The sequence below is a fragment of the Stenella coeruleoalba genome, assembly GCF_951394435.1.
Source record: "Stenella coeruleoalba genome assembly, chromosome: 3".
NCBI lineage: Eukaryota > Metazoa > Chordata > Mammalia > Artiodactyla > Delphinidae > Stenella > Stenella coeruleoalba.
The window spans coordinates 165,392,286-165,418,507 of record NC_137148.1 but is presented as its reverse complement, the minus strand read 5'-3'; the positions used below and the strand labels follow the sequence as shown (position 1 = coordinate 165,418,507).

General features: G+C 60.2%; 2 protein-coding genes across 5 annotated transcripts in view; one reads left to right on the top strand and one right to left on the bottom strand.

The window, feature by feature from the left end:
• Nucleotides 1-18,281, top strand: part of RFX1 (regulatory factor X1) — a 24,828-nt gene extending 6,547 nt beyond the window's left edge. Inside the window, exons 2-21 of one of the 3 annotated variants that reach the window (XM_079918603.1) lie at nt 812-921; nt 1,164-1,247; nt 2,152-2,259; nt 3,188-3,304; nt 4,414-4,509; nt 4,919-5,290; nt 5,977-6,071; nt 9,296-9,662; nt 11,483-11,664; nt 12,688-12,807; nt 12,898-13,013; nt 13,240-13,358; nt 13,441-13,508; nt 14,000-14,151; nt 14,226-14,323; nt 15,432-15,581; nt 15,676-15,884; nt 16,318-16,471; nt 16,555-16,600; nt 16,750-18,281. In XM_079918603.1, the coding sequence (XP_079774729.1) occupies nt 812-921; nt 1,164-1,247; nt 2,152-2,259; nt 3,188-3,304; nt 4,414-4,509; nt 4,919-5,290; nt 5,977-6,071; nt 9,296-9,662; nt 11,483-11,664; nt 12,688-12,807; nt 12,898-13,013; nt 13,240-13,358; nt 13,441-13,508; nt 14,000-14,151; nt 14,226-14,323; nt 15,432-15,581; nt 15,676-15,884; nt 16,318-16,471; nt 16,555-16,600; nt 16,750-16,919 (2,933 nt within the window). In that variant the 3' untranslated portion in view covers nt 16,920-18,281. Of the gene's footprint in view, nt 1-811; nt 922-1,163; nt 1,248-2,151; nt 2,260-3,187; nt 3,305-4,413; nt 4,510-4,918; nt 5,291-5,976; nt 6,072-9,295; nt 9,663-11,482; nt 11,665-12,687; nt 12,808-12,897; nt 13,014-13,239; nt 13,359-13,440; nt 13,551-13,999; nt 14,152-14,225; nt 14,324-15,431; nt 15,582-15,675; nt 15,885-16,317; nt 16,472-16,554; nt 16,601-16,749 lie in introns of all 3 variants that reach the window. The other 2 variants (XM_079918602.1, XM_079918604.1) reach the window with 2 other exon arrangements.
• On the bottom strand, nt 18,277-26,222 carry DCAF15 (DDB1 and CUL4 associated factor 15; the record flags this gene model as incomplete). Of its 2 annotated transcripts, none has more annotated exons than XM_079918606.1 (13): nt 18,277-18,803; nt 19,191-19,306; nt 19,384-19,488; nt 19,723-19,808; nt 19,901-20,029; nt 20,138-20,229; nt 20,335-20,769; nt 22,946-23,116; nt 23,202-23,341; nt 23,421-23,527; nt 24,166-24,301; nt 24,391-24,488; nt 26,074-26,222. In XM_079918606.1, 13 exons carry the CDS (start codon nt 26,203-26,205, stop codon nt 18,748-18,750), a joined length of 1,803 nt encoding a protein of 600 aa, XP_079774732.1. In that variant the 3' UTR covers nt 18,277-18,747. The 2 variants fall into 2 exon arrangements, with proteins under 2 accessions (XP_079774732.1, XP_079774731.1); XM_079918605.1 differs by having other exon boundaries at nt 20,138-20,271; nt 26,074-26,205.

Sequence of the window (26,222 nt, the reverse complement as noted above, 5' to 3'; positions counted from 1 at the left end):
CACAAAGGCCCCACTCAGGCTCTGCCCGCTGGGAGGGAAGTGTGTTTATCCTAAGAGGACAGCCAGGAACTCTGCATCCACTGGGGGGATTAGCTTCCCAAGGTTGCAGGTATAAAGCCGCCCGCACAGCCTGCTGTTCCCGAAGAGGTGGGCGAGGAGTGCTGGGCAGGCTCCCCCGGGGCGGTGGGGCAGGTGGGCACCATGTCCTATGATTGCCTCTTCTTGGCTGCCTGTCAGCGTGAGTACCCGCCCGCCCAGCTCCAAGCCCTCTGCCCCCCTACACCCCAGTGAGGACCGGGAAGCAGGGACGGTGGAGAGGGAGGGGGTGTTTGGCCGCAGGCCTGTGAGACCTTCTGGGGCAACTCCTCTGACCAGCTTCCATCCCTGGGAAGCCAGGGGTCATTTCAAGGAAGGTGGCCCCGACGCCTTGCAAGGCTGCGGGACCTGCGGGGGGGCGGGGGGCGGGGTCAGTCACGGTCCACAGTCCTGCCTGTTGGGCAGAGGCATCCGTCCCTCCAAGCCTCCGCTGCATCATGGCTTCTCAGTCACCGCTTCAGGTCTGACTTCGGGACAGTGAGGGTGGGGGCGAGGAGGGAGGCTGCTTCTGGGTGTTAAGGATTATAGGCCCTTGGGGCCCCCAGCCCACCCCAATGGGCAGTGTTGGGGCTGACCAGGGGCCAGGCAGGATTCTTGGAGAGCCTAGCCCCATCCAGAGCTAGCTTCAGGCTGCATTGTCGCATCCCAGCGGGCTCAGGCTCAGGGTGGGGGCAGTGGCAGCAGGCAGAGCTGACCTGGTGACCTTTCCCTACAGAAGGTGCCATGCGGGCCAGCGAGACTGTGTCAGAGGCCAGCCCAGGCTCCACGGCCAGCCAGACTGGAGTCCCCACTCAGGTGGTGCAGCAGGTGCAGGGCACCCAGCAGGTAGGACACACACCCCTCCCCCAGGGGTGTGTAGAGAGGGCACCTGAGGGGGGCAGCGAGGCTGTGGCCGTGGGTACCTTGCTTCCCCCCTGGTCCTGCTGCCCGAACCATCTGCTCACCTGTTCTTATCAAGATGTTCACTGCTGCCGCCCCAGCAAATCCCCCCCCCCCCCGCCCCTGCCCCGGGCCGGGCCTCCCTGGGGAAGCCAGCGCTGCTCAGGTCCCTCCTCCTTCCCCCGCAGCGGCTGCTGGTCCAGACGAGTGTGCAGACCAAGCCGGGCCACGTGTCACCCCTCCAGCTCACCAACATCCCGGTGCCCCAACAGGTAAGCGCCCTGCATCCAGCCCCCACCCTCAGAGCCTCCCCAGGGTGCAGAACCCACCCCTGTGGCCTGCTCTTATCTACCCTTACCAGCATCAAGGCTATGGGGCCTATCCAGGGGCTGCCCTACCTGCTGCCTCCAGCCGGTGAGGCCGTGTCAGTCAGGGCCCATTGGGGAAGGAAGAGCTGCAGGAGTCATCTTAACAGAGACCTGAGGACTGACAGTAAGGAACGTGGCTGGTGGGTCCAGCCCCAGTGTCCCAAAGCAGAGAAGCCAAAGCCGGTTAGGAACCAGGAACCCATAGCCAGCACGGGCGTGAGTGCATGGTGGTCTGTCGCCTGGAAGGCTGCACACCGGGTGCTGGCGTCCAGCGTGGACCGGGACAAAGCCCTGTCAGCTTTCAAGGGTGAGAGCACATTTCATGTGCCCTGTGGAGCCAGGCTCCCTGGACACAAACTCCAGCTCTGCTGCACATGGGCTCCAGGATCTCGGGCAGGTACTTTCACTCTCCTAAACCTCTGTGAAGTGGGGGAGTGACTACAGCATCAGGACTGTCAGGGCGATTCTGTGAGCTAGCAGGCATGCAGCACTAGAACGGCGCCTGGCACCGCACAGGTGCTCATTAAAAACACACAGGCCGGGCCTTCCCTGGTGGCAGTGGTTGAGAGTCCGCTTGCCGATGCAGGGGACAGGGGTTCGTGCCCGGGTCCGGGAGGATCCCACATGCCGCGGAGCGGCTGGGCCCGTGAGCCATGGCCGCTGAGCCTGCGCGTCCGGAGCCTGTGCTCCGCAACGGGAGAGGCCACAGCAGTGAGAGGCCCGCGTACAGCAAAAAAAAAAACAACAACAGAAAAAACAAAAAAAACCACAGGCCGTTGTCAGTGAACTGTGGTCCTTCTGGCTCCAGGCTCTCCCCACACAGCGTCTGGTGGTGCAGAGCACAGTCCCGGGCGGCAAGAGTGGCCAGGTCTCCCTGACGGTGCATGGCACGCAGCAGGTGCACTCACCTCCTGAGGTAGGTGGCGGCCCCTTTGGCCACCCTCCCCACCCCTCTCCCCAGAGGAGTCAGGACTCACTCCTCCCAAGTCCTTGTTGACCCTGGCTGGGGTGGCTCGGCCGCCAGATCCTACCCCTGCTGGCTCTGAGCTGAGCCCGGCTCCAGGAGGAGGAGGCAGCTTCTCCCCTGGGTCGAGATGGGCCTTGAAGCTCCAGCTCAGGGCACTGCATCCCAGGAGGCAAAGTGGGCCCCTCTTCCCTTGACAGGGTGGGTAGAGGTTCCTCCTCCGACCACAGGATGGAATCCAGGGACCCCTGAACACCAGTGAGGGTGTGGAGGCAGGCAAGCCGTGGGTGGCCGGGAGCATGGGTGTCAGCAATCACAGCTCCAGGGCAGATCCCTGGCTCAGCCATTCAGTCCTGGGGACTCTGGGCAGGCCCTCAGAGCCTACTGAGCCCCGAGTTAGAAATGTGTGAAACAGTTAATGATACCCACTGTGACACAGCACGGCCCACAGCTGGCGGGCTCTGCAGCCAGCCCACCTGGGGTCAGCACCTGGTGCCACCACTCACAACTCTGTGGCCCTTCCCATCTGTGCATCAGCAAATCATCTGGAAAGCAGGGGTGCCCTCACCTATCCTTCCTCACTTCAGGGCTGCAGCCCATCTGATGATGGAGGCAGCAGGTGGCCCATGAGCTGAGGCTCGAGTCCCAGCCCTCTTCGCTGGGGAAGATGGGTCTGAACTCTGAGCCTTGCATCTGGGATGACTGGGGCTGTGGTGCGGACCAGGCATTTGGATGCAAAGGATGGTTACCAGCTTAGGTGGTTGGCTACGTCCCCTCTGGCTGCTGCCCTCCCCTAAAAGCTCTCTGGACAGCCCTTCCGAGCAGGGTTTTGTCAGGCCCCGGCTGCTCCACACACACACCGTGTCTCCTTCCATTGCAGCGGTCGCCAGTGCAGGCCAATAGCTCCTCCAGCAAGACGGCTGGGGCCCCCACGGGCACGGTGCCTCAGCAGCTGCAAGTCCACGGCGTCCAGCAGAGTGTCCCCGTCACCCAAGAGGTGCCAGGCAAAGGCGGGCAGTGGCAGGGGCGAGGGTGCTGGCCAGGCGGCCTCTGCATCCTCCTTCAGTTGTCAGTGGGAGTTGCAGTGGCGAAGGCCTGTGAGAGACCAGCAGATGGGGGTCCAGCCCCAGCCTGCCACCTAGGCCTTTGGCAAGCACCTCTGCTTCTCTCCAGACTCCGCGTTCTCACCTAAATAACGGCTCCTCCCCGAGGGCCTGGGAGCAGGGCGGTTGGGGCCGCCGTGAGGATGAAGTGCGTCCTCGTGGAAAGCACCTAACACCGAGCAGGCACTGGAAACAGCTTCGAGAAACAGCCTTGGCCTCTCTGGGCCCATTTGCCTGGAGGAAACCCCAAGGCCAAGTCCTGGCTCGCCCCTAGGGGGCTCAGCGAGAGGCCTCAGCCTCCAAAACCATGCCCAGTCTTCTGGAGGAGGCCTCACTCTGAGCTGCCCGCCACGGCAGCCAGAGCAGGTTAAGAGGCAAGGGCTGTCTGCCGTCTGGTCGTTACCACTCAGGTTAGGAGGTTCCCAATCCCCTGGAGAACCAGGTGAAACCATAGACCCTTTCCCTGGAGGAAAGCAGAAACCCCACCCTGAAGGATTCATAGATACTCTCCTGCCTGGCACCAGAGCCCCTCTGAACCTCTAGGCCTGGGTTCAAGTCCTGGCCCCATCCCTCAGCAGCTTCCCGCCTCCCAGCCTCTGTCCCTCACTGTGCCCTGAGGATAATGCCGCATGCCCTCCATGGCATGGCAGTGAGGACAGCCAGGTTCATGGGCATGCGGGTAACCCATGGAGGGAGTGGGGTAGAGAGCAGGGAACCCCTCAGTCAGCCCCAAGTTCAACTCGGTGCTACTTCCCATCAGCCTCGCCTTGTTGAGCCTGGGTTCCACACCTGTAACATGGCGCCCAGAGGCAACCTGATAATGAACCTGGAAGGCACTAGGTGCAGGGCCAGCAGTGAAAAGCTGGAGGAAGGTGGCGTCTTTCCTTATGGGGCTGCTGTGAGGCTTACATGAGTTCACGTGGGCGGGGGGTGGTGCTTAGGGGCAGGTGGGCAGCCATCATCGCCATCGTTACCATAGTCTGACTTGCCTTTCCTTCCCCAGAGGTCCGTGGTCCAGGCCACTCCACAAGTGCCCAAAGCTGGCCCCGTGCAGCAGCTCACAGTGCAAGGGCTCCAGCCGGTCCACGTGGCTCAAGAGGTGTGTGTCTCCCCCACCTACCTCTGGGCAAACTGGGGCTAGGCCTGGGTTGAGCTGGGGAGGGGTGCAGGCCCCTCAGGCCGCAGGGAGGGAGTGGAGCTCCCCTGGGGGGATGTGGGTGGGTAGGTGGGGAGGCAGCTGGAGCCTTCAGAACCCCAGCCCCATCCTGGGCTCCACCTCTGGCCCTGGGCTGCGGACGCGATCCTGGAGCCTTACTCTTTCCGGGCACCTGGCAGTTTAAGGCCCAGGTTTTGCTGAGAGAGATCTTGGTTCTCCCTTCCCTCACACGGGGTGGGGATCTTCTGGTCGGGTTGCTGAGTGAGCTCAGCAGCCTCGTGGGCGGTGGAGGCCTGGAGCCCCACCCGCGGCTGCCCCCGGTGACCCCCCAGTGTCTCTGTTTGTCCTCCAGAGCTCAGGCAGTCAGTTTCCCGCTAGGAAGGCAGAGCAGCAAGAGCCCCGGCCCACGCCGCCACCGGAGCCGCCGCCCCGGCCGCCCACGCCTGGGCCCGGGCCGGGCGTGCTGGTCCCGGAACCGCCAGCGTGCAGCGGGGAGGCCCCGCAGCTAGGCAGCCCCGAGCCGCCGACGCCCCATTACGAGCCGGGCGCCGAGCAGTGGGTGGAGCTGGTGGGCGTGCTGCCCCCGCACCTGCTCCTGCCGCAGCAGAGAGTGGTCCTCGAGCCACGGCCCGGGCTCCTGGCCCGAGCCAGCCCCGACCAGAGGGTCAGGATCCAGAGAGTCCCCCAAGTGCTAGTGTTCGGCACGGCCGCCACGGCCCTCAAAGTAGGTGGCGGACGCATGGGCGGGGTGCAAAGAGCGGGCGGGGGCGGGATCCGCCGGCCCCGGCCCGCGCCCGGCCCCGCAGGCCCTGTAGACCCCACCTCCACCCAGCCAGTCTGGGGACCCACCTCTGATTCCCCCTAAATCGGGCTCCAGGTCCCAGGCTCTGCCACTACAGACTGGGGTGGGGGATGGGGTGGGGAACTCAGGCCCCGCCCCTAAGACTTTGTCAGTAGTTTCAGATTTTGGCCCACAAACGGGGCCCCACCCCTGGCCCCGGCTCCGCCCCTAGCATCCGGTTCAAGGTTTCTAGGCCCCGTCCCTGTAGACAGGGGTCCGTCCCTGATGCAGGCTCCAACCCTGAAGCCATGTCTGTAGTTCCAGGCTCCGGCTTTAGTGACAGCCTTGTACCAGGACTTGGCTCTGCCGCTGGGTTTCAACTTTCACGCCCACGGTAGGACCCTGTCTGGGGTCCCCTCTGTGCACCTCAGGCCCTACCTTTACTGTCCCCAGCCCAAGCAGAGAGTCCTGGCTTCTCCTGACAGCTGATTCCCAGCCCTGGCCCCGTCCAGGGTATTCAGAGAGCCCAGAAGTGCAGCCTTCCAGCTGGGGAGCTGCCAGACTTTTCGAAGCAGAGGCGAGGAGCTGGCTCACCCCTGACCCTCTGTGTACCCTTCCTCCTGTGCCAGGTGCAGCAGCTCCAGCAGGTGCCAGTCCCACATGTGTACTCCAGCCAAGTGCAGTATGTGGAGGGCAGTGATGCCAGCTACACGGCCAGCGCCATGTGAGTGGGGAGGAGACTGGGGGAAGGGACAGGAGGAGGGGCATGGGTCTGCCCAGGACCCCCTGGGACTTGAGGCCCCAGCCCCCAGCGGACCAGCCAGCCTTCAAGGCCTCAAGTGGCGGTAAAGCAGAGGGGACCCTGGCAAGTTGGGAAGGGCATCCCAGCAAGGCATAAGAGCTTTGGAATCAGGTTGGTCTGGTTCTATACAAAAAAACAGAAAACAAAAATGGGAAAAATTTTTTTTTAATTTTACAAGATAAAAATTTCTAAGGAATAGGGAATGTTAAACTGTGAAAAAAAAGTTTCCTTCACTCCTGACCCCCAAACCTGCCCCAGAGGGGAGGCTGTGGCCCATTTCTTTGTTTCCTCCCAGAGATACTCTGAGAATAGAAATTACCCCCTTTCTTTGTTCAGAAATAGAGGCAGCGTGTTCTGTCCCCTATCTCTTCTCCTGCCTTGTAGCTCGAAGCTCTTCGACCATGTGGGTCCCAGTCACCCTCTTTAACTGCTGTGTGATACTCCACCACACAGCCACAGCATGAATGACATAGCCAGTCCCCACCCAGCCAACACGTAGGTGACTTCCACTCACTGGTGCTGCGCACAGCTCAGCGTCAGCATGTGCCACATCAGGCAGATGTCAGCCCCAGGCCTGCCTTAACCCCGGCTCTGGCTCCTTGCTGGGGATGCTCCATATATATTCCCATGGAGAAGGATCTCCCCTTCTCCATGGGAATAATTCCAGGGCTTATAGTCTCTAGTTGTTGTTTCAGTTTTTGGAAGCTTCATTTGGCTTTCTTTGCATTTGCCTGATTTTCTTCTTATGTCCCTGCCACCTGTTCTTGTGGGCATGACACTGGGGGTGGATTAGCTCATGGAATGACTTGATCTCTCGGCCCTGATGCTGTGGCTGACCCCAAAGGGTGTGACCCTGGCACCTGAGTCGTGGTCTACAGCATGCAGCTACCTCATAGTCCTGTTGATTTATTTCCAGTGCTGCCAGTCTCTCTTATCTGTGCAGTTGACCAGAGCTGGCAGGGACCACAGAGGACATTCCAAAGAGGAGCTGGGCTCCCGAGGGCCCCCAGGGGCTCCTCTGCCTCTCCTGGTCTGTCTTTTGCTTCTTTTTCTTTTTTAATAAAATTATTTATTTATTTATTTTTGGCTGCATTGGGTCTTCGTTGCTGCGCACGGGCTTTCTCTAGTTGCGGTGAGCGGGGCCTATTCCTCGTTGTGGTGCACGGGCTTATTGTGGTGGCTTCTCTTGTTGCAGAGCATGGACTCTAGGCACACGGGCTTCAGTAGTTGTGGCACACAGGCTCAGTAGTTGTGGCTCACGGGCTCTAAAGCGCAGGCTCAGTAGCTGTGGTGCAAGGGCTTAGTTGCTCCGTGGCATGTGGGATCTTCCCGGACCAGGGCTCGAACCCATGTCCCCTTCATTGGCAGGCGGATTCTTAACCACTGCACCACCAGGGAAGTCCTGGTCTGTCTTTTGCTTCCGGTTCAGTTCTTCCTTCTGTGTTTATGTGTTTGATCACACGGAGTCCATTGTTGCCATCAGATTCTTCTGCTATGTGAAGTTTTTGAGGACACTGTATCTTATCTCTCCCTCATAGTGGGTCATTACCATGTTCCCAGCCCTTTGCTGGTCCAGATCCCCACGCTGACCAAAGCCACAGCCCTTGGGCCTCTGTCCGTGGCCCTGTCCAGCTTCTGTCCAGAGATATACACATTCATTTATTCAGTCATTCAGCAAACAGTTACCAAAGCAGTGTTTTCTGGGAGCACGTGTCGCGTGTAGGGTGCTGGGCTGGTTTTGGCTCCTGCCGAGGTGGGCATGGGCACTTACCAGTCCCTGCTCAGGTCACGCACTCTGGGTGTCACTCGTGCAGTAGATGTGAACTGATGCGAACCAGGGCACAGTGATCAAGAGCTGCATCCTGGTGTCTGATGGGCAATGCTGCGCACCTCAAGTGATCACATCCCCCAGCCCAGTCCCTCTCCTTGCTGCCCGCAGAGGCCCCCGAGACGCCCTCCGCTGCATCCATCAGCACCTTCTGAGCCAGGCCGCTCCTGACGGGCCTCCCTCCCTTTCTGGATTCTAAAAATTTAACTTATGTTTCTAAATCACTAATACATTGAGAGGGCTCAAAATTCAAAACTGTGTCCAGCCACGTGTGGTGAAGCGCCTGCCCCCAGTCCGCGGGCCCTCCACCCTCACGGACGGCAGATACAGATACGAAATGCCATGTAATCTCCCCCTTCTTCCCACTCTCTGCACCCTTCCCTGCCTCTTTTGTTCACCTAACCGAATGTTCTGGAGCTTGTTCTTTGGCAGGACCCCAAGACCTTCTTCCTCCTCCCTCACCCCTGTGTAAGATTCCATCACCTTTTAACTTGACATCCCACTAAAGATGGACCACCACCCCCCCCCCCCCGCCGCCAGTCATTTTTACTCTCTTGCTATGATTTGCAGCCTTGAGCTCATGTGACCTGATGCAGATCCTGGGATAGCTGGAGAACTCTCCGGGGTGGGGTGGGTTTCTGGGTCAAAGGGAAACACATCTGTACCCCGATAGTCATTGTTGACCAGCCCCTCAGGGTGACGGCTGCTGGATTTAGAAGTAGAGCCCCCGCTTCTCCAGCACCGTCTTCCTGCCTCATGTGCCTTGGTGTGTACCACCTTCTGAAGTGCCCTCAGTTTACCTATGCACTTGGCCTCTCCTCTGGCTCCCTCGCTAAGGCATTAACTCCCCTGTGGGGGACCTTGTCTCTCTCATCCACTGTTGGGTCCAGCGTACCTAGAACAGTGCCCAGCATACAGCAGGCACTCAATAGTTCTTTTTTTTTTTTTTTTCGGCTGCAGTGCGTGGTTTGTGGGATCTTAGTTCCCTGACCAGGGATTGAGCCCGGGCCCCTGGCAGTGAGAGCGTGAGTCCTAACCGCTGGACCACCAGGGAATTCCCTCAGTAGTTCTTTTTATGATTTACTGAAGTGTGTAGCCTATTGCAAGTTACTTAGCTCTTCCAGTTCCACTTCCTCCCATCTGAAGTAGGGACTCCCAAGTCAGGGGGCCACTTTGAGGATTAAGTGAAAATTTGCCCATCATGCACCTGGGGTGATGCACGGGGCTGTTGCTTCCTGCTCTCCTTCTCCCCCCTCAGTCATGCCCCTGTGCCACCCAGCTCTTGTCCCCTGACTCCCTCCCTCTACTTCTTTTGCAGCCGCTCCAGCACCTACCCCTACCCCGAGACGCCGCTGTACACGCAGACGGCAGGCACCAGCTACTACGAGGCCGCGGGCACGGCTGCCCAGGTCAGCACACCTGCCACCTCCCAGGCGGTGGCCAGCAGTGGCTCTGTGCCCATGTACGTGTCCGGCAGCCAGGTCGTCGCCAGCTCCACCAGCAGTGGGAGTGGGGCCAGCAACAGCAGCAGCGGCGGCAGCGGCGGCGGGGGAGGCGGTGGCGGGGGCGGTGGCAGTGGCAGCAGCAGTGGCAGCGGAGCAGGCACCTACGTGATCCAAGGCGGCTACATGCTGGGCAGTGCCAGCCAGTCCTACTCCCACACCACCCGTGCCTCACCAGCCACTGTAAGTGCCAACCCAGGCCCCAGGGGAGGTGGGGGTGGGAGGGGGACCCTGGGTGGGAGTGGTGGGTGGTGGATGGTGGTTGCTGGCCACCGTCAACAGGAGCCTGGTTAGCCTGGTGTCAGGATGCTCAGGTGAAGATGGCCTTGGATTGAATCCTCGCTGTGTGGCCTCAGACAAGTTACTCAGCCTCTCTGGGCCTCAGCTAATATGCATGACGCTCTTGGAGCTGTTGTCCAAGAAGTGTCATCTACTCTGATAGTAACTGGTGATGGCGGGTAGATAGCAAGGGGAGGGAGATGCAGGCACCACCATGCAGGAAGCTGCCCCGAGCAAGGTTCTGTGTCCATCCCGAAGGCAGCGAGATAACCTTCCTCTGCCTAGCGTGGCTCTGTGGAGCAGCCCTAGATCCTAATCCTGACTGGGCCCCTCACCAGCTCTGTGACTGTGGTGGGTTGTCCTGGGGTGGTCCCCGTCCTCTTGGAGCTTGACGTCTGGTGCGATGGCTTCCCCTCATTTTTTTTTTTATTCATTCATTTATTTTTGGCTGTGTTGGGTCTTCATTGCTGTGCGTGGGCTTTCTCTAGGTGCAGTGAGCGGGGGCTACTCTTTGTTGCGGCGCGTGGGCTTCTCATTGCGGTGGCTTCTCTCATTGCGGAGCACGGGCTCTAGGCGTGCGGGCTTCAGTAGTTGTGGCTCACGGGCTCTAGAGCGCAGGCTCAGTAGTTGTGGCGCATGGGCTTAGCTGCTCCATGGCATGTGGGATCTTCCCGGACCAGGGATAGAACCCGTGTCGCCTCCACTGGCAGGCAGATTCTTAACCACTGCACCACCAGGGAAGTCCCTTCCCCTCATTTTTAACTATCGCCCTCTCCCATGGCGACCCATTGTGGACCCCATAACCAAGACAGAAGGTTTCTCAGAAGACAGGACCTCCCTTATGCACCCATGCAGCCTGGCTTCTAAGTCTAATATTTTAATGCTGGTCATAACCCACATAACTGATTTCATGACTCCCTAATGGGTCCTGAAAACATGCTTCGCTAGACCAGTGCCGTCCAATAGAACATCCTCCAGTGATAAATATTTTCTCTCTGCGCTGCCTAGTGCAGGGGCCTCTGGCCATATGAGGATATTGAGCATCTGAAATGTGAGTTTCAAGGTCCCCGGAACTGAGTTGTTTTTTTAAAAAACTATTTTGAAAGAATTATAGTCATAGAAGCTGCACAATAGTACAGAGATCCCTGTGGACCCTTCACCCAGGTTACCCCACTGATTACATTTTACGTAACCGTAGTACAGTATCTAGCTAGGAAACTGACATTGGTACAACGTGAGGGTGTCTACTTCTGTGTCTTTTTATCACATGGGTAGGTTTGGGAAACCACTATCACAGTCAAAATGCAGAACTGTTCCGTCACCACACACCCCTCCTGCTAACCCTTTGTAGTCACCCTTGCCTTCCTCCCTCCCAGCATCCCTAACCCCCGGCACTCATGAATCTGTTCCCCATTTCTCTAATGCTGTCATTTCGAGGATGTTCTATGAATGGACTCATACTTCACGTGACCTTTTGACATTGGCTTTTTCCATTCGGTGTAAATTAATTTAACAGCTCTGTGTGGCTGGTGGTGACTGATTTGGACAGTGCAGTTCTAGAGAGTTCCACTGGATTTAGTTCCCATGGGTGACTGTGATATGACACCCTCTCCAGTGCGGTTGTCAAGATCACAATCAGAAATAAATATAGAGAGCACTTAGCAACGAGCACTTGAGAAATGGAAGCAATTCTTAGCATTCTTCCATCCCTCCTCGGGCCCCAGGTCCAGTGGCTCCTGGACAACTATGAGACAGCCGAGGGTGTGAGCCTGCCTCGGAGCACCCTCTACTGCCACTACCTGCTGCACTGCCAGGAGCAGAAGCTGGAGCCCGTCAACGCCGCCTCCTTCGGCAAGCTCATCCGCTCTGTCTTCATGGGCCTGCGCACCCGACGTCTCGGCACCAGGTGGGGCCACCTGCCCCTGACAGTCCCTAGCAGCCACAAGGCCCAACCTCACCCTAAGTTACCGAGGTCCTCAGCTCCCCTTGTCCCCTCGCTCACTCCACTCCAGCCCCACTGACCTCTTCACAGCTCCTCTGACACTTGCATGCTCCTACCTCAGGGCCTTTGCACTGCCTGTGCCTTCTGCCTCACGTACCCTTTCCCCACCTCCTGACTCAAACGTCCCCTGACCCCCTTAACTAAAACTCCAGCCTTCCCTCACCTCCTTGGCATCCACCCCCCTTACTTTATTCTCCTTAGCACTGAGCACCATCCAGCATGCCTCTTACGTTACTTCGCCTTTCTGATCTGTCTCCCAGTGCTGAAATGCACGTCCCTTGAGAGTGCAGGGGCTACACACAGTCAGTGCTTAATCAGGGCCTATGAGTCAGTGAATTCACGTAGGAAGGAGCAAGGAGCCCTCCCATGAACCCGCTCTTGCCTGCCTCTCCTTTGCAATCCCCCACACCTCTCCAGTCTGAGCCCCGCTCTTCTCTTGGTTCCAGCTCCCAGCTTAGGCCTTAGACATCACCTCATTCATGCATTCATGCGTGTGTACATGCGGAACCTTGGGCAAAGTACTGCATGTCTCTGTGCCTCAGTCTCCTCAGCTGTCAATCTAGGATGCTAGGAGTACCCTTCATAGGGTAGGGATGAGGAGCACGTGGATTCGAATATGCTAAGTGCTCAGAACAGTGCCTGGCAGATTGTTATGACTAGAAGGCAGCAAATACCTGCTAAGTGCCTGCCCCTGACTCTGGCCCTGTCTTCACAGAGCTCAGTCTGCAGTTGGGGGCCTCTCCTTGGCACCCATAGTCCCTGTGGCTTCCCCAGCCCAGCACCCCCGGCTCTGTGGAAATATGGGTCTAGCCCCCTGGGCTCTGTTCGGCCCCCTAGCAGAGAGGAGAGGCAGGTGTGATGTGAAGCTCCCGGTGGACGATCGGTGACCACCCCCAGCCCAGCCCTCATCCTCTGCCTCCCTCCCAGGGGCAACTCCAAGTACCACTACTATGGCCTGCGCATCAAGGCCAGCTCACCCCTGCTGCGGCTGATGGAGGACCAGCAGCACATGGCCATGCGGGGCCAACCCTTCTCGCAAAAACAGAGGTAGGAGGGCAGGGCTGGCCCGGTGCTGGCGGGCAGGGAAAGGCATGGCAGCCCATCTCCACTCCAGTCCTCTGCCTATCCCTTCTCCAGGCTCAAACCCATCCAGAAGATGGAGGGCATGACCAACGGTGTGGCCGTGGGGCCACAGCAGGCCACTGGGCTGTCGGACATCAGCGCCCAGGTCCAGCAGTACCAGCAGTTTCTGGGTGAGGGCTCCCTGGACTCTGGGGTGGGCCCAGGGCAGGGTCTGTGGCCCCCGGAGAGTGTGCAGATGGTTCACTTGTCCTCCCGGAACCTCTTCACCCCCAGTGCACACGGGGGAACTTCTGCTTGGTAGCAAAGTGGTGCCAACTTAGCAGGGTCCCAGGATGGGGCTCAAGGGGGCAGGCAGCTGGGGGATGAAGGGGCTCACGGCGTCTCCTCTGCCCCCAGATGCCTCGAGGAGCCTTCCTGCCTTCTCAGAGCTCGACCTCCAGGGCAAAGTGCTGCCCGAAGGCATCGGGCCTGGGGACATCAAGGCCTTCCAGGCCCTGTACCGGGAACACTGTGAGGTAGGGCATCTGGGCAGTGGGCAGGGGCGAGGGAGGGCCACGCTGCTGCTCAGCCCCCTTGAGCATCCAGCTTCCCCAACAGGCCATCGTCGATGTCATGGTGAACCTGCAGTTCACCCTGGTGGAGACGCTGTGGAAAACCTTCTGGAGGTACAACCTGAGCCAGCCCAGCGAGGCACCGCCGCTGGCTGTGTGAGTGCCTTTGGGGGAGGGGGGAGGAAGGGAGGAGGCTGGGTACCATGTGAGTCAGCCCCCAAGGCTGGGGTGGCCAGACCTCAGACTTCATGCAGGAGGGGGGGCTCCTCTCTACCCCTGCAGTTTGTGGGGTGCACATGGCCTTCTGAGCCCGCCTCCAGAGTGTGCATTGGTACCGGTCTGATGCTCGGTGTTTGGGATGGCGTGCCCCACCAAGCCATTTCCTCCCTGCGGTGGGTAGATGCCTGTGCCCCAGTGTGCAGGGTGTTAAGATCCCTGTCTGACCCTGGGGGCAGTGGGGTCTGTGTCAGCCTCACCCCAGGAGTCTTCCAGAGACAGAGTACCCGCCTGACCCCAGGGTGGGGTGAGGGTGCTGTGCCCTTCTGACCCTGGGTACAGGACCATGGAATGTCCTTGTGACCCCCGGGTGGGGTGGGTGCCCACAGGCACGATGAGGCCGAGAAGCGGCTGCCCAAGGCCAGCCTGGTGCTCCTCTCCAAGTTCGAGCCCGTGCTCCAGTGGACCAAGCACTGTGACAACGTGCTGTACCAGGGCCTGGTGGAGATCCTCATCCCCGATGTGCTGCGGCCCATCCCCAGTAAGTGCACGGCCCCCCGGTCCCCACACCCCACTCCACCCCTAAGTCCTGACCAGCCCCCCTACCGCCCACAGGTGCCTTGACCCAAGCGATCCGGAACTTTGCCAAGAGCCTGGAGAGCTGGCTCACCCACGCCATGGTGAACATACCTGAGGAGATGCTGCGGGTGAAGGTGAGGGCGTGACGGGGGCTGAGGGGCCCGCTTGGCCCACAGCCCGGGGCCTCCCTCCCGGCTGCGGGGGGGCTGGGGGCCTCGGTCTCCTCTGCCTGACAGAGGCGGTAAGATTTGTCCCCGTGTCTGTCCCATCAGAGTGAGCTTTGGGCGTTGTCTTTACAAACCAGCTTCCTCAGGAGCCCACTTCTGAAACACAACCTGTGTGTGGTGTTTTGTATGCAACACGGCATCTTAAAAAAATTAAAACCAAATGCACACTTGAAGTAGTTCTCTTCAGAGAGCTTCAACAGAAAGTGCTTTAGGTGTTCAGAAAGAGATAAAATCTTAAAAAAACCCAAAAAACCAAAACCAAAAACATCTATAAGGAAACAGAATAGCCCTCTTTGTCAATGCTGCACATTCACTGACTACCAAGATGTGAGGAATTAGATGGGGTGTGCTTGCTCTTGAGCAAAAAGAAAAAAAAAGAAAAGAGAGAGAAAAAAAAAGAAGTTTGTTTTCAAAGTCCCGAAAATGCCAACAAGACAGCTAAACAGAAAGGGATGTCTGAGGAATGACCCCTGGGTACGCTGGACACAGGGCTGGGGTTGGGGGCCTGTGGAGAGAGTAGAAGCTGGATCCCGGGGAGCCCTTCAGAACGGGTAAGACTTATGTATTCATTCATTTATTCCACACGCATTTATTGAGCACCTGCTGTGTGCTCAGCATGGCTCTGAGTGCAGGGAGCACAGCAATGACCAAGATGCACAAAACTCTGGCCCTCCCGGAGCTGACATTCAAGGGAATAATAATACAAACAAAATGAAACCGAAGGTTATGGAAGTAGTGCCCTTTCTGGGCAATGCCCTCTGAGATTTACTTGTGTCCTTTGATGAAAAATAATAATGCTGTTCAGATACAATACATTGATTTTTTTTGGAGGCATTCTTTGGGTGGGTGGTCTCCCAAAGTTTGAAAACCCCGACCCTTTGATCTCCCAACGAAAGCAACAAGGTACATTCCTCCCTTTTAGGAGAAAGAAACAGGCTCAGAGAGGTCGCATTGGGTGGGGCAGGGGGCTGTGCGGGGTGGGTTCCGCGGAAGCCACAAGCCCTGGGCCCCACAGGTGGCAGCGGCCGGCGCCTTCGCGCAGACCCTGCGGCGCTACACGTCGCTCAACCACCTGGCGCAGGCGGCGCGTGCTGTGCTGCAGAACACCGCGCAGATCAACCAGATGCTGAGCGATCTCAATCGCGTGGACTTCGCCAACGTGCAGGTGAGCGTGGACGGGGCAGGCGAGCGCGGGGCGGCCCGGCGGTTCGGGCCCGGGGCGGCAGTTGAGCCCCGGGCACCCGCCCGCTGTGTCCCAGGAGCAGGCCTCGTGGGTATGCCGCTGCGAGGACCGCGTGGTGCAGCGGCTGGAGCAGGACTTCAAAGTGACTCTGCAGCAGCAGAACTCACTGGAGCAGTGGGCGGCCTGGCTGGACGGCGTCGTGAGCCAAGTGCTTAAGCCCTACCAGGGCAGCGCCGGCTTTCCCAAGGCTGCTAAGCTCTTCCTCCTCAAGTGGTCCTTCTACAGGTGCGCGCTGGCTGGGCGGGATGCGGGCGGGGAAGGGGCTGGGTGGGAGGACGATCCTCCCACCAGGGCCGGACCCAGAGAAGGCTCCTTTGCTTTGGGATCAGGCGAAAATGGGACCAGTGAAGGCTCCGCCTCTTCGAGGAGGGTGGGGCTGGATGAGCGCCCCAGCCCCACCCTCTCTGGCTGGACCCGAGAAAGCCCCACCGCCTGGGGGGACTCGGGTGCCTTTTAGAAAGTCGAGGGTCCTGCTGGTGGTGGGCGGGGCTCGGGCCCTCCTCCCTCTCTGAGGGACGCCTTCCCTCTCTGACCGGGAAGCCTGTGCGGGGCCGGGCGGTGGTAGCTGGGCTTGCTCGGGCCTGGGGTCCTTACGGCAGGGAAGAGGGGCGCGGGGCGGGTCCCGGCCTGAGGATTTCCTCTCTGTCGCCTCCCACAGCTCCATGGTGATCCGGGACCTGACTCTGCGCAGCGCCGCCAGCTTCGGCTCCTTCCATCTCATACGGCTGCTCTACGATGAGTACATGTACTACCTGATCGAGCATCGCGTGGCCCAGGCCAAGGGCGAGACCCCCATTGCCGTCATGGGCGAGGTGCGCACGACGGGTCCGCTGAGGGCACGGGAGGGGTGCCCCTAGGCAGGACCCTCATTCCTTCTCCTCTCCCCTCCTTCCAGTTCGCCAACCTGGCCACCACGCTGAACCCCCTGGACCCGGACAAAGGTAGGTAAAGCGTGCCCCTACCGAGGGCCAGAGTCCAGGGGGTGGCGTACAGCGAGGCTGGGGTGGAGGAGGCGGCGGTTGGGGAGCCATGTGGCGGCCTGGTGGCGCCGCCGCCCCGCGCTGAGCCAGGCCTGGTCCGTGTACCCCAGACGAGGAGGAGGAAGAGGAGGAGGAAAGCGAGGACGAGCTGCCGCAGGACATCTCGCTCGCGGCCGGTGGCGAGTCACCCGCGCTGGGCCCCGAGGCTCTGGAGCCACCGGCCAAGCTGGCGCGGACAGACGCACGTGGCCTCTTCGTGCAGGCGCTGCCCTCCAGCTAAGCCTGTGGCCTCCCCCGCCGCACCCCGCCGCCCCGCCCGCCCTACCCTGCTGCCCCTCCTCGCCAGGGTCCCTCACAGCTTCTGTGGCTTCGCTGTCACCGCTCCAGCCTCGGCCGGGGCCGGGAGGGGGCCTCCGAGACAGGGAAGGTAAGGGGGTCCCTGCCCCGGATGGAGCGGGCACAATCACAGGGCCGGGCGGAGCCGCAGCTGCAAACTCTGACACAAAAGACGTGCCTTAAGGAACCCGCCGACGTGCCCAGGTGCCCCCTGGGGCAGCCAGCTTGGCCCTTGGCCCCAAAGGCCGCAGCATCTCCCTCCCCCACCCCCCCCCCAGGGGGCAGGCAGGCAGGCCCCCTCCCTTGCAGAACTGTTAACTTATTCAGCTCGCTGGCTTTGCACAGCCTGTCCTAGGCCCAGCCCTGAGCCCCGGGTGGGCGCAGGTGGGCATCACCTGGGGACCCGCCACTGTCAGCAGCAGCCCCGGGATCCCTCCCCCAGCAGCCCCACCGCTTCCCACTCCTTGGTATAAGTGCAATTAAAGCTGTGGGTGTCGCATCTTCTCCAGAGCTGGGCCCTCCCTTGCCCCGCAGCCCTAGAGGGGGGCACTGCCCGGCCTGGATAGGGGGAGGGCAGAAGGGGCACCACCTCCAGCTTCCAAAGAGCAGCAGGCTGGACAGGGCGCCAAGCCCAGAGGGACCTGCTGCAGGCAGCGGGCCCGGAAGTGCCCACGCCTGCCCCAGCCAGGGCTGGGTGCTCCACTCGCTCAGATCCTGGACCCCGAGTCCTGGGCCCTCCTCGCCGCTGGTCTGTAATGGAATCTCTACGCTCCTACTCTCCCTGGAGACCGTGCTTCTCCTCCATGCGTGCGATCCCCGCCCTCCACATGACTATTGTGCGATTTGTGAGCGCCGCCTGAGCGGAGTCGGTAACTTGTTGGGTTTTTTTCCAACCATCATGGCCTTATCTGTTCCGGTTTTCTCAGTGTTTTCAACCTGTGAGATAGATGTTTATGGCAAAAAGCGAAAAAAAGAAAAAAGAAAAAACAAACCTGATCTATTGTATAAAAATCACTATTTTGTGTGCTCCGTGTGCTCCAGCTTTTGGGGTGGCTTGCCGACTCCCCCTCCTTACCCCTCGGGGCCTCCCTTCTCCTGGTGGTGGAAGTGTCCACGCGTGTGGTAGTCTAGTGTGCCGAGCTGTTTTCTACCTTTTTGTAGTCTTTCTTAAAACACAATAAATTCCGCTGTGATATTTGCCTACTGCTGACTTGCCGGCCTTGGTGGGAACCTTGGGGCTGGGGGCTCCAGCTGGGCCCCGAGCACCTGAGTGGCAGGCAGTAAAGGGAACTCAGTGAGGTTCAGAAATAAAACATTTATTATGTGAAGAGGAACAACAGGGCCGGGAAGGGGAGGTGTGATGGCCACGAGGTTCACCACCTCAGGGCGGGGGAGAGGCTGGGGGTGGACAGGGCAGGGGTATGGGATCCATCTGGCCTCCCTGGGGTGTGGGTAGGGGGGCAACGTCCACACCTGTAGCCGAGAAAAGGGGCAAACTCGTGAGGAACGAGGCCCACGCCCAGCTTAGGGTGAAGGCGGGCGCTCAAGGCTGGTGGGGCAGGGGGCTCCCTCCCTCTGCCCCTTTCCAACTTAAATAGGCATAAATAAGAAGCGTCCAGACTCTCAGGCCACCAGGGGCTGCCCCGCCCAGCCCCCTTCCCGCAGCCTAACACTAGTGCCGGTCATCGGTCGGTCGGCAGAGGCTGCCGGGAAGGCGGCCAGCTCCCAGGCCGCGGAGGTAGTTGGAGTCAGTGTCCAGGGCGGCCGGGCCCTCACAGCACAATCCACGTGTATCGCTCACTGTCTGCCAGAACCTTCAGTGAGCACCCTGCAGGGAAGGGTGGGGACAAAGCCTTGGAACCTTGGCCTGCCCAGGCTGTAGGAGAGGCCTCTTTCCCTGACTTGATATGGGCCCAAAAGGTTCTGGAAAGCAGGCACCCTGCAAAGTTATGTCTGCCTCCTGCCTGCAGCCTTTCAATAAAATGTCTGTTGAATGACTGAATGACTGGCCGGGGGCCCCCAGGTGCCACACCTGAGCTGGCCCCCTGGCCTTGGCCTGGGCTGCCCTCCCCTCACCCAATGCCACGGTGTCCACTAGCTCAGCCAATGTGCTCCTCCATTCAGCAACACTTAGGGATTAGTGCGTGCTCTGGGCCTGGCCTGGCCCCAGGATAAGGACCTCAGTCCCGGACTGTCGTCAGGTCACGGGGCCCACCTTTGTGCAGCGCCTCGTTGGTCATCCTGTTGACATAACGGCCGCTGCTCTCGGGCACCAGCCACTTCATGACCATGTCCACGCAGCTCTTGCGGTATGAGCTCCAGACGCTGCCGCTGAGGGAGAGGGGGTGAGCAGTTCTCCTCACCCTGGCCCAACCCACCCCCAGCCCTGGCCCCCGGCCCTGCCTCACCTGGTCTGCCCTTTGACCTCAGTGAGGTCGCCCACGCTGACTGTCACAAAGATGCCCGTGTTGAGGTCCCACGCCACCTTGAGGCTGGTGTGATAGGTCTTTGGTCTACAGCGGGGAGGGATGGTGAGCAGAGGAGAAAGGGAGTGGGACCACAGGGTCCCTGAGCTTGAACCCAGGCTACCCAGAGGGGCCTTTATCTTTGAAGCAGTAATGGAGCGGCCAGTCCAAGTTTTGGTGGGCAGGGGGAAGTCTTCTCACATCCCCCCTTCCCCCCACTGAGAGGTCTTGAGTGCAGGACCCCGCTGGGCAAGGGTGAGGGTGGGGTCCCTGCCCACTCACCGGAGCTGGCCCTCCTCGGTGGGGGACGGGAACGCCAGGAGCAGCAGGCCAATGTTAATGAGGACCTGGTTGGTTTCTGGGCAGACCTGGGGGGCGGGGTGTGGATGGTGACACACACTGAGAGTGCTGCCCAGAGCTGGGAGGCCCTGGGCCTGCCCTGCCCGACACCTGGGCCCACCTCCAGGATGACAATATCGTAGTCGCTGAAGGAACAGAACTGGTGACCCCAAGTGGCATCATGGCGGATGACCTCGTTGATGACATACTCGAAGTCCAGTGTGAGCTGCTCCACTGTCAGGTACTGACCCTGTGGACAGTGGGCAGAGGGGGAGGGGGAGGGGGAGGATTGCGCCAACTGCCATCCCAGCAGGTCCCCCGGGAGCTGCCCCTGGGCCTGCCCGCTGCCAGCACCAACCTGGACGGCAGCCTGCTCCCGCATGGGCCGTAGGTTGCGGCCGCGGAGATCAGTCACCACGAAGGGCAGGGAGATCTTGTCATCCTCCAACTCTGAGGGGGCAGGACGTGGGGGTAGGGATGGCGGTAGGAGGCCTAGAGGCCCCTCCAGGCCAGCCTCCCACGCCTGGGACCCCACCAGGTGGGCTCCCCGCTCACCATCCTCTGGCTCCGTCCCCTCACCGGACCCCAACACATAATACAGCTTGGTGTAGTTGACGTATCCAGGCTCGGAGGCGGGCACCTCTGCTGCAAGGGGGCTGTCCCGGGGCACCGCCTCCCCACCTGGGGCCAGGGGCTCAGAGGGCAGGCGGCAGCGGCTGCTAGAGGGCCCCGGGCAGGGGGGTGGCCGGACTTCCTCCGAGGCCCCACCCTTGGCCTCTTTGGCCCTGCGGAAGATGTCAGCCACAAACTCCTTGGCTTTGGCGATGGCAGGCGAGTGCTCGGGGGCCCCAGAGGGCCGGGCTGGGGCCGCTTCGGGGCAGAGGGTGGGGAGGACAGGGGGCATCTCTGGGCTCTGGGGCCCAGGGGGGCTGGGAGGGGCCGGGGGGTAGGTGGTGTGGTCGTACAGGATTTGGCAGAAGCTGCTATCACCTGGAACATAAAAATAAAGTGATGGATGTGCGAAAGGGGTCAATAGATGAGTTCAAGTCCAGAATGCTCTTCCGATCTCCCTCATTATGCTGGGGGGTTCTTAGAAATCCACCATGAGGAGACCCCTCTAGAAGATGTACATGTTCTGAGATCAGTCTGAAACACCCAAAAGGGAAAAAGGACTTTTACACACACACACACACACACACACACACACCCCATCATGTTCATTCAAACCTTCCTCTTGAGCATCTGCTGTATGCCACACACTGAGGACTGAGGAGTGAACAAGACAGACAAAAATCCCTGCGCTTGGTAAGCTGACATGTCATCATCATACCAGATAAAAGCCACTTAAGTTTGACAGTTTACTACACAGCCCTCTGTCCTTCCCAACGCGAGCCAGACCAGCACAGGCACAGACTGCCCGAATCCCAGGCCTCTACGACCCCATCTGACTGGGAGGAAGATCCCCCTCTGGGGAACGTCAGTGTGGAGAACCCAGCGCATTCACGAGCAGCAGCATGGCCAGGCCCTGGGCTCTGCCTGCCCTGCTTCATTTGGGCCCCCCTCAAGCAACCCTTGGAGAGGGGAACTGTCCTCCCAGTTCAGACTCGGGACTGAGGCTCAGAGAAACTTGTCCAAGGTCGCACTGAGAGATAATACAAGTCTGCCAACGAACTCCTGTCTGCCAGAGTGGCGGCGCTTCTTCCGGAGGGGAGGGGGAGTGAGTGGAAAATGTTCAAGTCAAAACTCCCCCTCTGTGTGAATACCCTCCTAGGGTGAGGTGAGTGTTAACCACTGATGACAATGCCCCTCACCTGGGCTGTGTGCACACGGGCTGAACCCGGTCCCATGTGGTCCTTCCTAACGGGGCAGGGGGTGGCAGCCCCATCCAGGCCTGGCTTGTTGGGGGCTCACGGCTTGGCGAGAAGCAGGGTCTCGCCCATGCCGGCACAGGTGGCCAGGGCAGGGGTGGGAGCCCCCTGGACAGGCCTGAGGACAAGCACCCTGCCCCTTGCTGGTCCGTGGGCTTAGTTATATACATAGAATCCTCTTTTCATGTCCATTACCCTCCCACACCCCTAGGGACAACCATTTTAAATGTAGTTAGTGGGTATCTTTTCTTTTTCTTTTTTTTGGGCTGCACCGCGCAGCTTGCAGGATCTCAGTTCCCCGACCAGGGACTGAACCCAGGCCCTAAGTGAAAGCACAGAGTCCTAACCACTGGACTACCAGGGAATTCGCAGTGGGCATCTTTATTTGACTGCATTCTGGCAAAATTGGAACACGTCTTAAATTTAAATATAAGTGGTATCAGTATCAGGTGACAGATCTTCTGGTGTTTCTTCTGCACTTGAACATGTCTTTAAGGTACACTCTCCACAGATGTGCACGTTGGGGCTCTCCCTGCTGACCCAAGGGAAGCGCCCACCCTGTCCTACCTCCCCAAACCCCAGCGATGGACACCAGGCAGCCCCTGGCTCCTGCCACCAAACACTCAGACAGGTCTGGGTGCAGCGCTGCTGGGCCACAGGCACGTCTGTTGCCATAAGGCCCTGGGAGAGCGGGAGAGCCCCCAGGGCCCCACGCTGCCACCAGCCAGTGGCATTATCCAGCCTTTTAACATCTGCCACTCTGCTGGGGGACATCACCTGATTTTCACTGGCATTTCTGCGATCATCAAAGATGTAAGAAGGCCATCTGTCCACTAACCACTCCCTGAAATTTTTAATCAACATTTCTCTTTTTGCGGAGAAGAACGCACTGTACTGTCCAGCATGGTAGCCACCGACCGCACGTGACTACTTGAACTTAACATGACTAAAACTAAATTGAACAACTCAGTTCCTTGGTCACATGAGCCACGGTCAAGTGGCTACTGGTGGCAGCTATAGCAGATACAGCAGATCTGGAACATCCCAGCCCTGTGGAAAGTTCTACTGGACAGCGCTGGGGTGGGGAGTGGCTGGGTTTGGATGCCACATTCCCACTTCCTGGCTGTGTGACCTTGGATGAGGGACTTCACCTCCCCAGGGCCCTGGTCTCCTCATCTGTGATGCGGGGTAGTGACAGCACCGAGCTCGCAGCGCCGCTTGGCCAAGTCATTAGGTCACAGGGCCCCAAGGCTGACAGCGCACGCGCAAAAGGCCTGTCCTCAGACCTGGGGGCCTACCTGCCGAGTGGACCGAGACGGCGCAGGCCACCAGGGAGTAGCTGGTGTTGAGCAGCACCACCTGGTCCTTCTTGAGCTGGAAGGCGGGCTGGAAAGTGGGGAAGGGGTAGACCACCTGGTACTTGGTGTGCAGCATGAAGCCATGCCGCAGGCACTGCGCGCTCGGGTCACCTGCAGCGACACAGGCCACGCAGGCTCAGCTGTGGCCCCAGGGCGGGGAAGCAGGCAGCCTGCGCCCCAGGCCCCGGCCCCTCACCTGGGTGGGCGCGGCTGGCGTCCCGGCAGGCAGCACAGCGTCCTGGCGGCGGCACGGCCACGGTGCTGATGTAGATGTCCCGGTGGTTCTCGTCGCTCATCATCATCATGTTCATGAGCATGCCGTTGGCTGAGCGAGTGCTGGGGGCCAGCACAGCCTCAGAGCCTGGCCCAGGCGCCCGTCCCACCCACCCCTGACCACCCTATCCCTAAGTCTCACTTGAAGCCGAAGACAATGACCTTCGAGGCGTCACTGGGCCACTCGCACACGGTCAGGTACAGGTCACTGTAGATCTCCTCATCCTGGAAGAGCCGTACCTGCCGGACCTGAGAGGCATGTTTGGGTCGGAGGTCCGAGCGGGCCCAAGGCCCACCCGAGGCCGCACCAGCCAGCAGTACCGGGCCAGGGAGCCCCAAACAGCCCCCACCAGCACCCCTCTGCCTTCCTGAGGACAGGCTGAGGAGACTCACAAGCATTTCCCCTCACAAGTGGGGGACACAGGGAGGCCGGGCCCAGGAAAGGACACGGCCAAGGAGAGGGGGCTCACCAGCAGAGGGGGCTCAGCCAGACACATCGGTTCCAAGCCCAACCCACCCTGAAACCTGTTCTCCTCTCTGAGCTCGTGTGTAAACTGGGGTTAACGGCACTCACCTCCTGGGCTGGGGCATTTGAGGAGTCGAGGTCAGGGCCTAAATTGGGTGTGGCAGCCTGCTGGGTCCTAACAAAGCTAATGGGTCCCTCCTGGCTTGAGCCCTCAAACCATATGAAATGGCTGCCGTTTACCCATTTTCAACTCTAAAAATGGCGATTTCCTACACTTCGACCTAACACCTGGAGTCTCAGCAATGGCCCCATGAGTACGCTGTTCTCATTTGCGGACATGAAACCCGAGGCTCAGAGGGGTGCCGTGACCGGTGGGAGCCGTGCTGTTGGAAGGGACACCCAGCACCAGGCCTGGCCCTACCAGCCTGAGCTTGCTGTGGACGTTGAACTCCCACCAGTACAGGTGGTAGATGTAGAAAGAGAAGTCGTCGTCCCCGCTGCTGCTGGTGTAGGAGAGAACATAACGGCCGCACTTGGAAAAGCCCAGGAAGATGTGTCTGTGTGGATGGGGAGAGGGGCAGAGTAACCAGGTCAGGGCCAGCCTGACGCCCCACCCAGCCACCCCCCTGCCTGGCCCCAGCCTCACCCTGCATAGAGAAAGTCTTCGTCCACAATGTTCTTGAGAGAGACGCAGACCCTGGGTGGCAGCTTCCGGAAGAGGCGAGGAGAGAGCTGCCCACTGATCTGAGGAAGGGGCAGCCAGGGCTCTTGAGGCGCCACGTGGCGGAAACAGCCTACAGCCCCCCAGTCCCCTCACCCAAGGCCGAGCAGCACCTTCGGGGTCCAGCCCAGCCAGGCAGGCCTACTCCCTGACAACCGTAACGTTCCAGGGAGGTCCAAGCTCTGGAAGGTGCAAACGGCGTGAGCCTGACTCTCCACCAGGGACCCGAGCCATCCTCCCACCTCCATAGCCTCAGGGTTCCTCTTGCCTAAGCCCCCAACCTTTGAGGACTAGGACTGGCATCACCGCCCCCAGTCACCCCTGGCCCACACTGGGCCACGGAGCTGCCTTCCTGAAGGCTGCCTCACTGCACAGTGAGCTGTGGGCCTCAAGAACCGCTAAGGAGCCTGGCATGGGGGCTTGACCAACTACACTCACCTGTTCCCGACCCACTAGCCCATACACGGGGCGCACAGGCCCCTCGGGGGCCAGCTGAGGCAGACAGAAGGGTAAACCTGACCAGTGACCTTCCAACTCCTGCCCAATTCCCCCTTCCAACAGACTCCCTCATCCCAAAAACTTCACCAAGGACGGATTTGGGGGGCCAGGCAGGCACAAGTTGGGCACTGGGGGATCAGAGCACCTTGGACCCTGCTATCCAGTCTAATGGGGGAGATACAACCCAGCCCTCAAGGAGATCCCAGGGTGGAACAGCCCTGTCAGCGAGGCCCAGGCTGCTGGGGAGACACAATCCCTGTCCAGGGAGCTTCCAAGCTAAGGGCGGAGCCACAGCCCAACCCAGGAGCAGTCAAGCTGAGGGTGGAGACTGTCCCTGCCCAAGGAACTCCAGTCAAAAGGAGAAGCCACAGCCCTGCGCTCACAGAGTTCCCAGCCTAATGGACAAGGCACACTACTCCCAATCCATGGAGACACAGACCTGCCCCAGTTGCTGCTGACCTGACAGCAGACTGTCCGCCCTCCCGGAGCTCCCAAACTGATGGGGGAAAGATCCCAGCACACTGAGAGTTTACAGTATCATAGGGAGACAGAGCCCTGCTCAGGTAGCTGAAGATCAGGCCTTCTCCAGGGAGCTCCCTCCCATTCAATGCGGGAGGCAGACGCAGCTACAGGAACTCCCAGCTCCCCTGTGGTCAGAGCTGGACAGAGAGAGGAACCCCAGGCGGAGGAATCCCAAAGCCGGTAGCAAGGGCTCTGCCAAGGGGGCGGTAAGGCTCCATAACGGAAGGGCCGTGGGAGCAGGGTTTTGAAAAATGAGTCTGACCCTGGATCGCCCCCTTCCTCCTTACTCCCCCAGCGGCCTCTAAGGCCCCCTCCATCCAAGTCCCCTTCACGGGGCCCCGCCCCCAGCCCCTCCATCCAAGCCCCATCCCCGGGACCCCGCCCCCAACCCCCTTCATCCAAGCTCCCGCAGCAGCCCCCCCAATCCAAGCCGTCTCCCCGGGGCCCCGCCCAACCCCTTTCCTCCGAGCCCCCCTCCCCCGGGGCTCCGCCCCCAACCCCTCACCCCGCGAACGCCCTCCCTCCCTCCGCCTCCCTCGTCCCTCCTCCCCACCCTTCGACGCGCTCCTCCCAGACTCCAGGCCTCACCTTGACCCGCTCCAGCTGCTTGAGGACGTGCTCCCGCCGCCGCCCCGTTGCCCGCTTCCCCCCGGCGCCCCCGGGGCCGCCGCCGCCGCTCCCGGCCCCGCTGTTCCGCTCCGATTTCGAGCTGGGCGCCATTTTCACCCCCTCCCTCC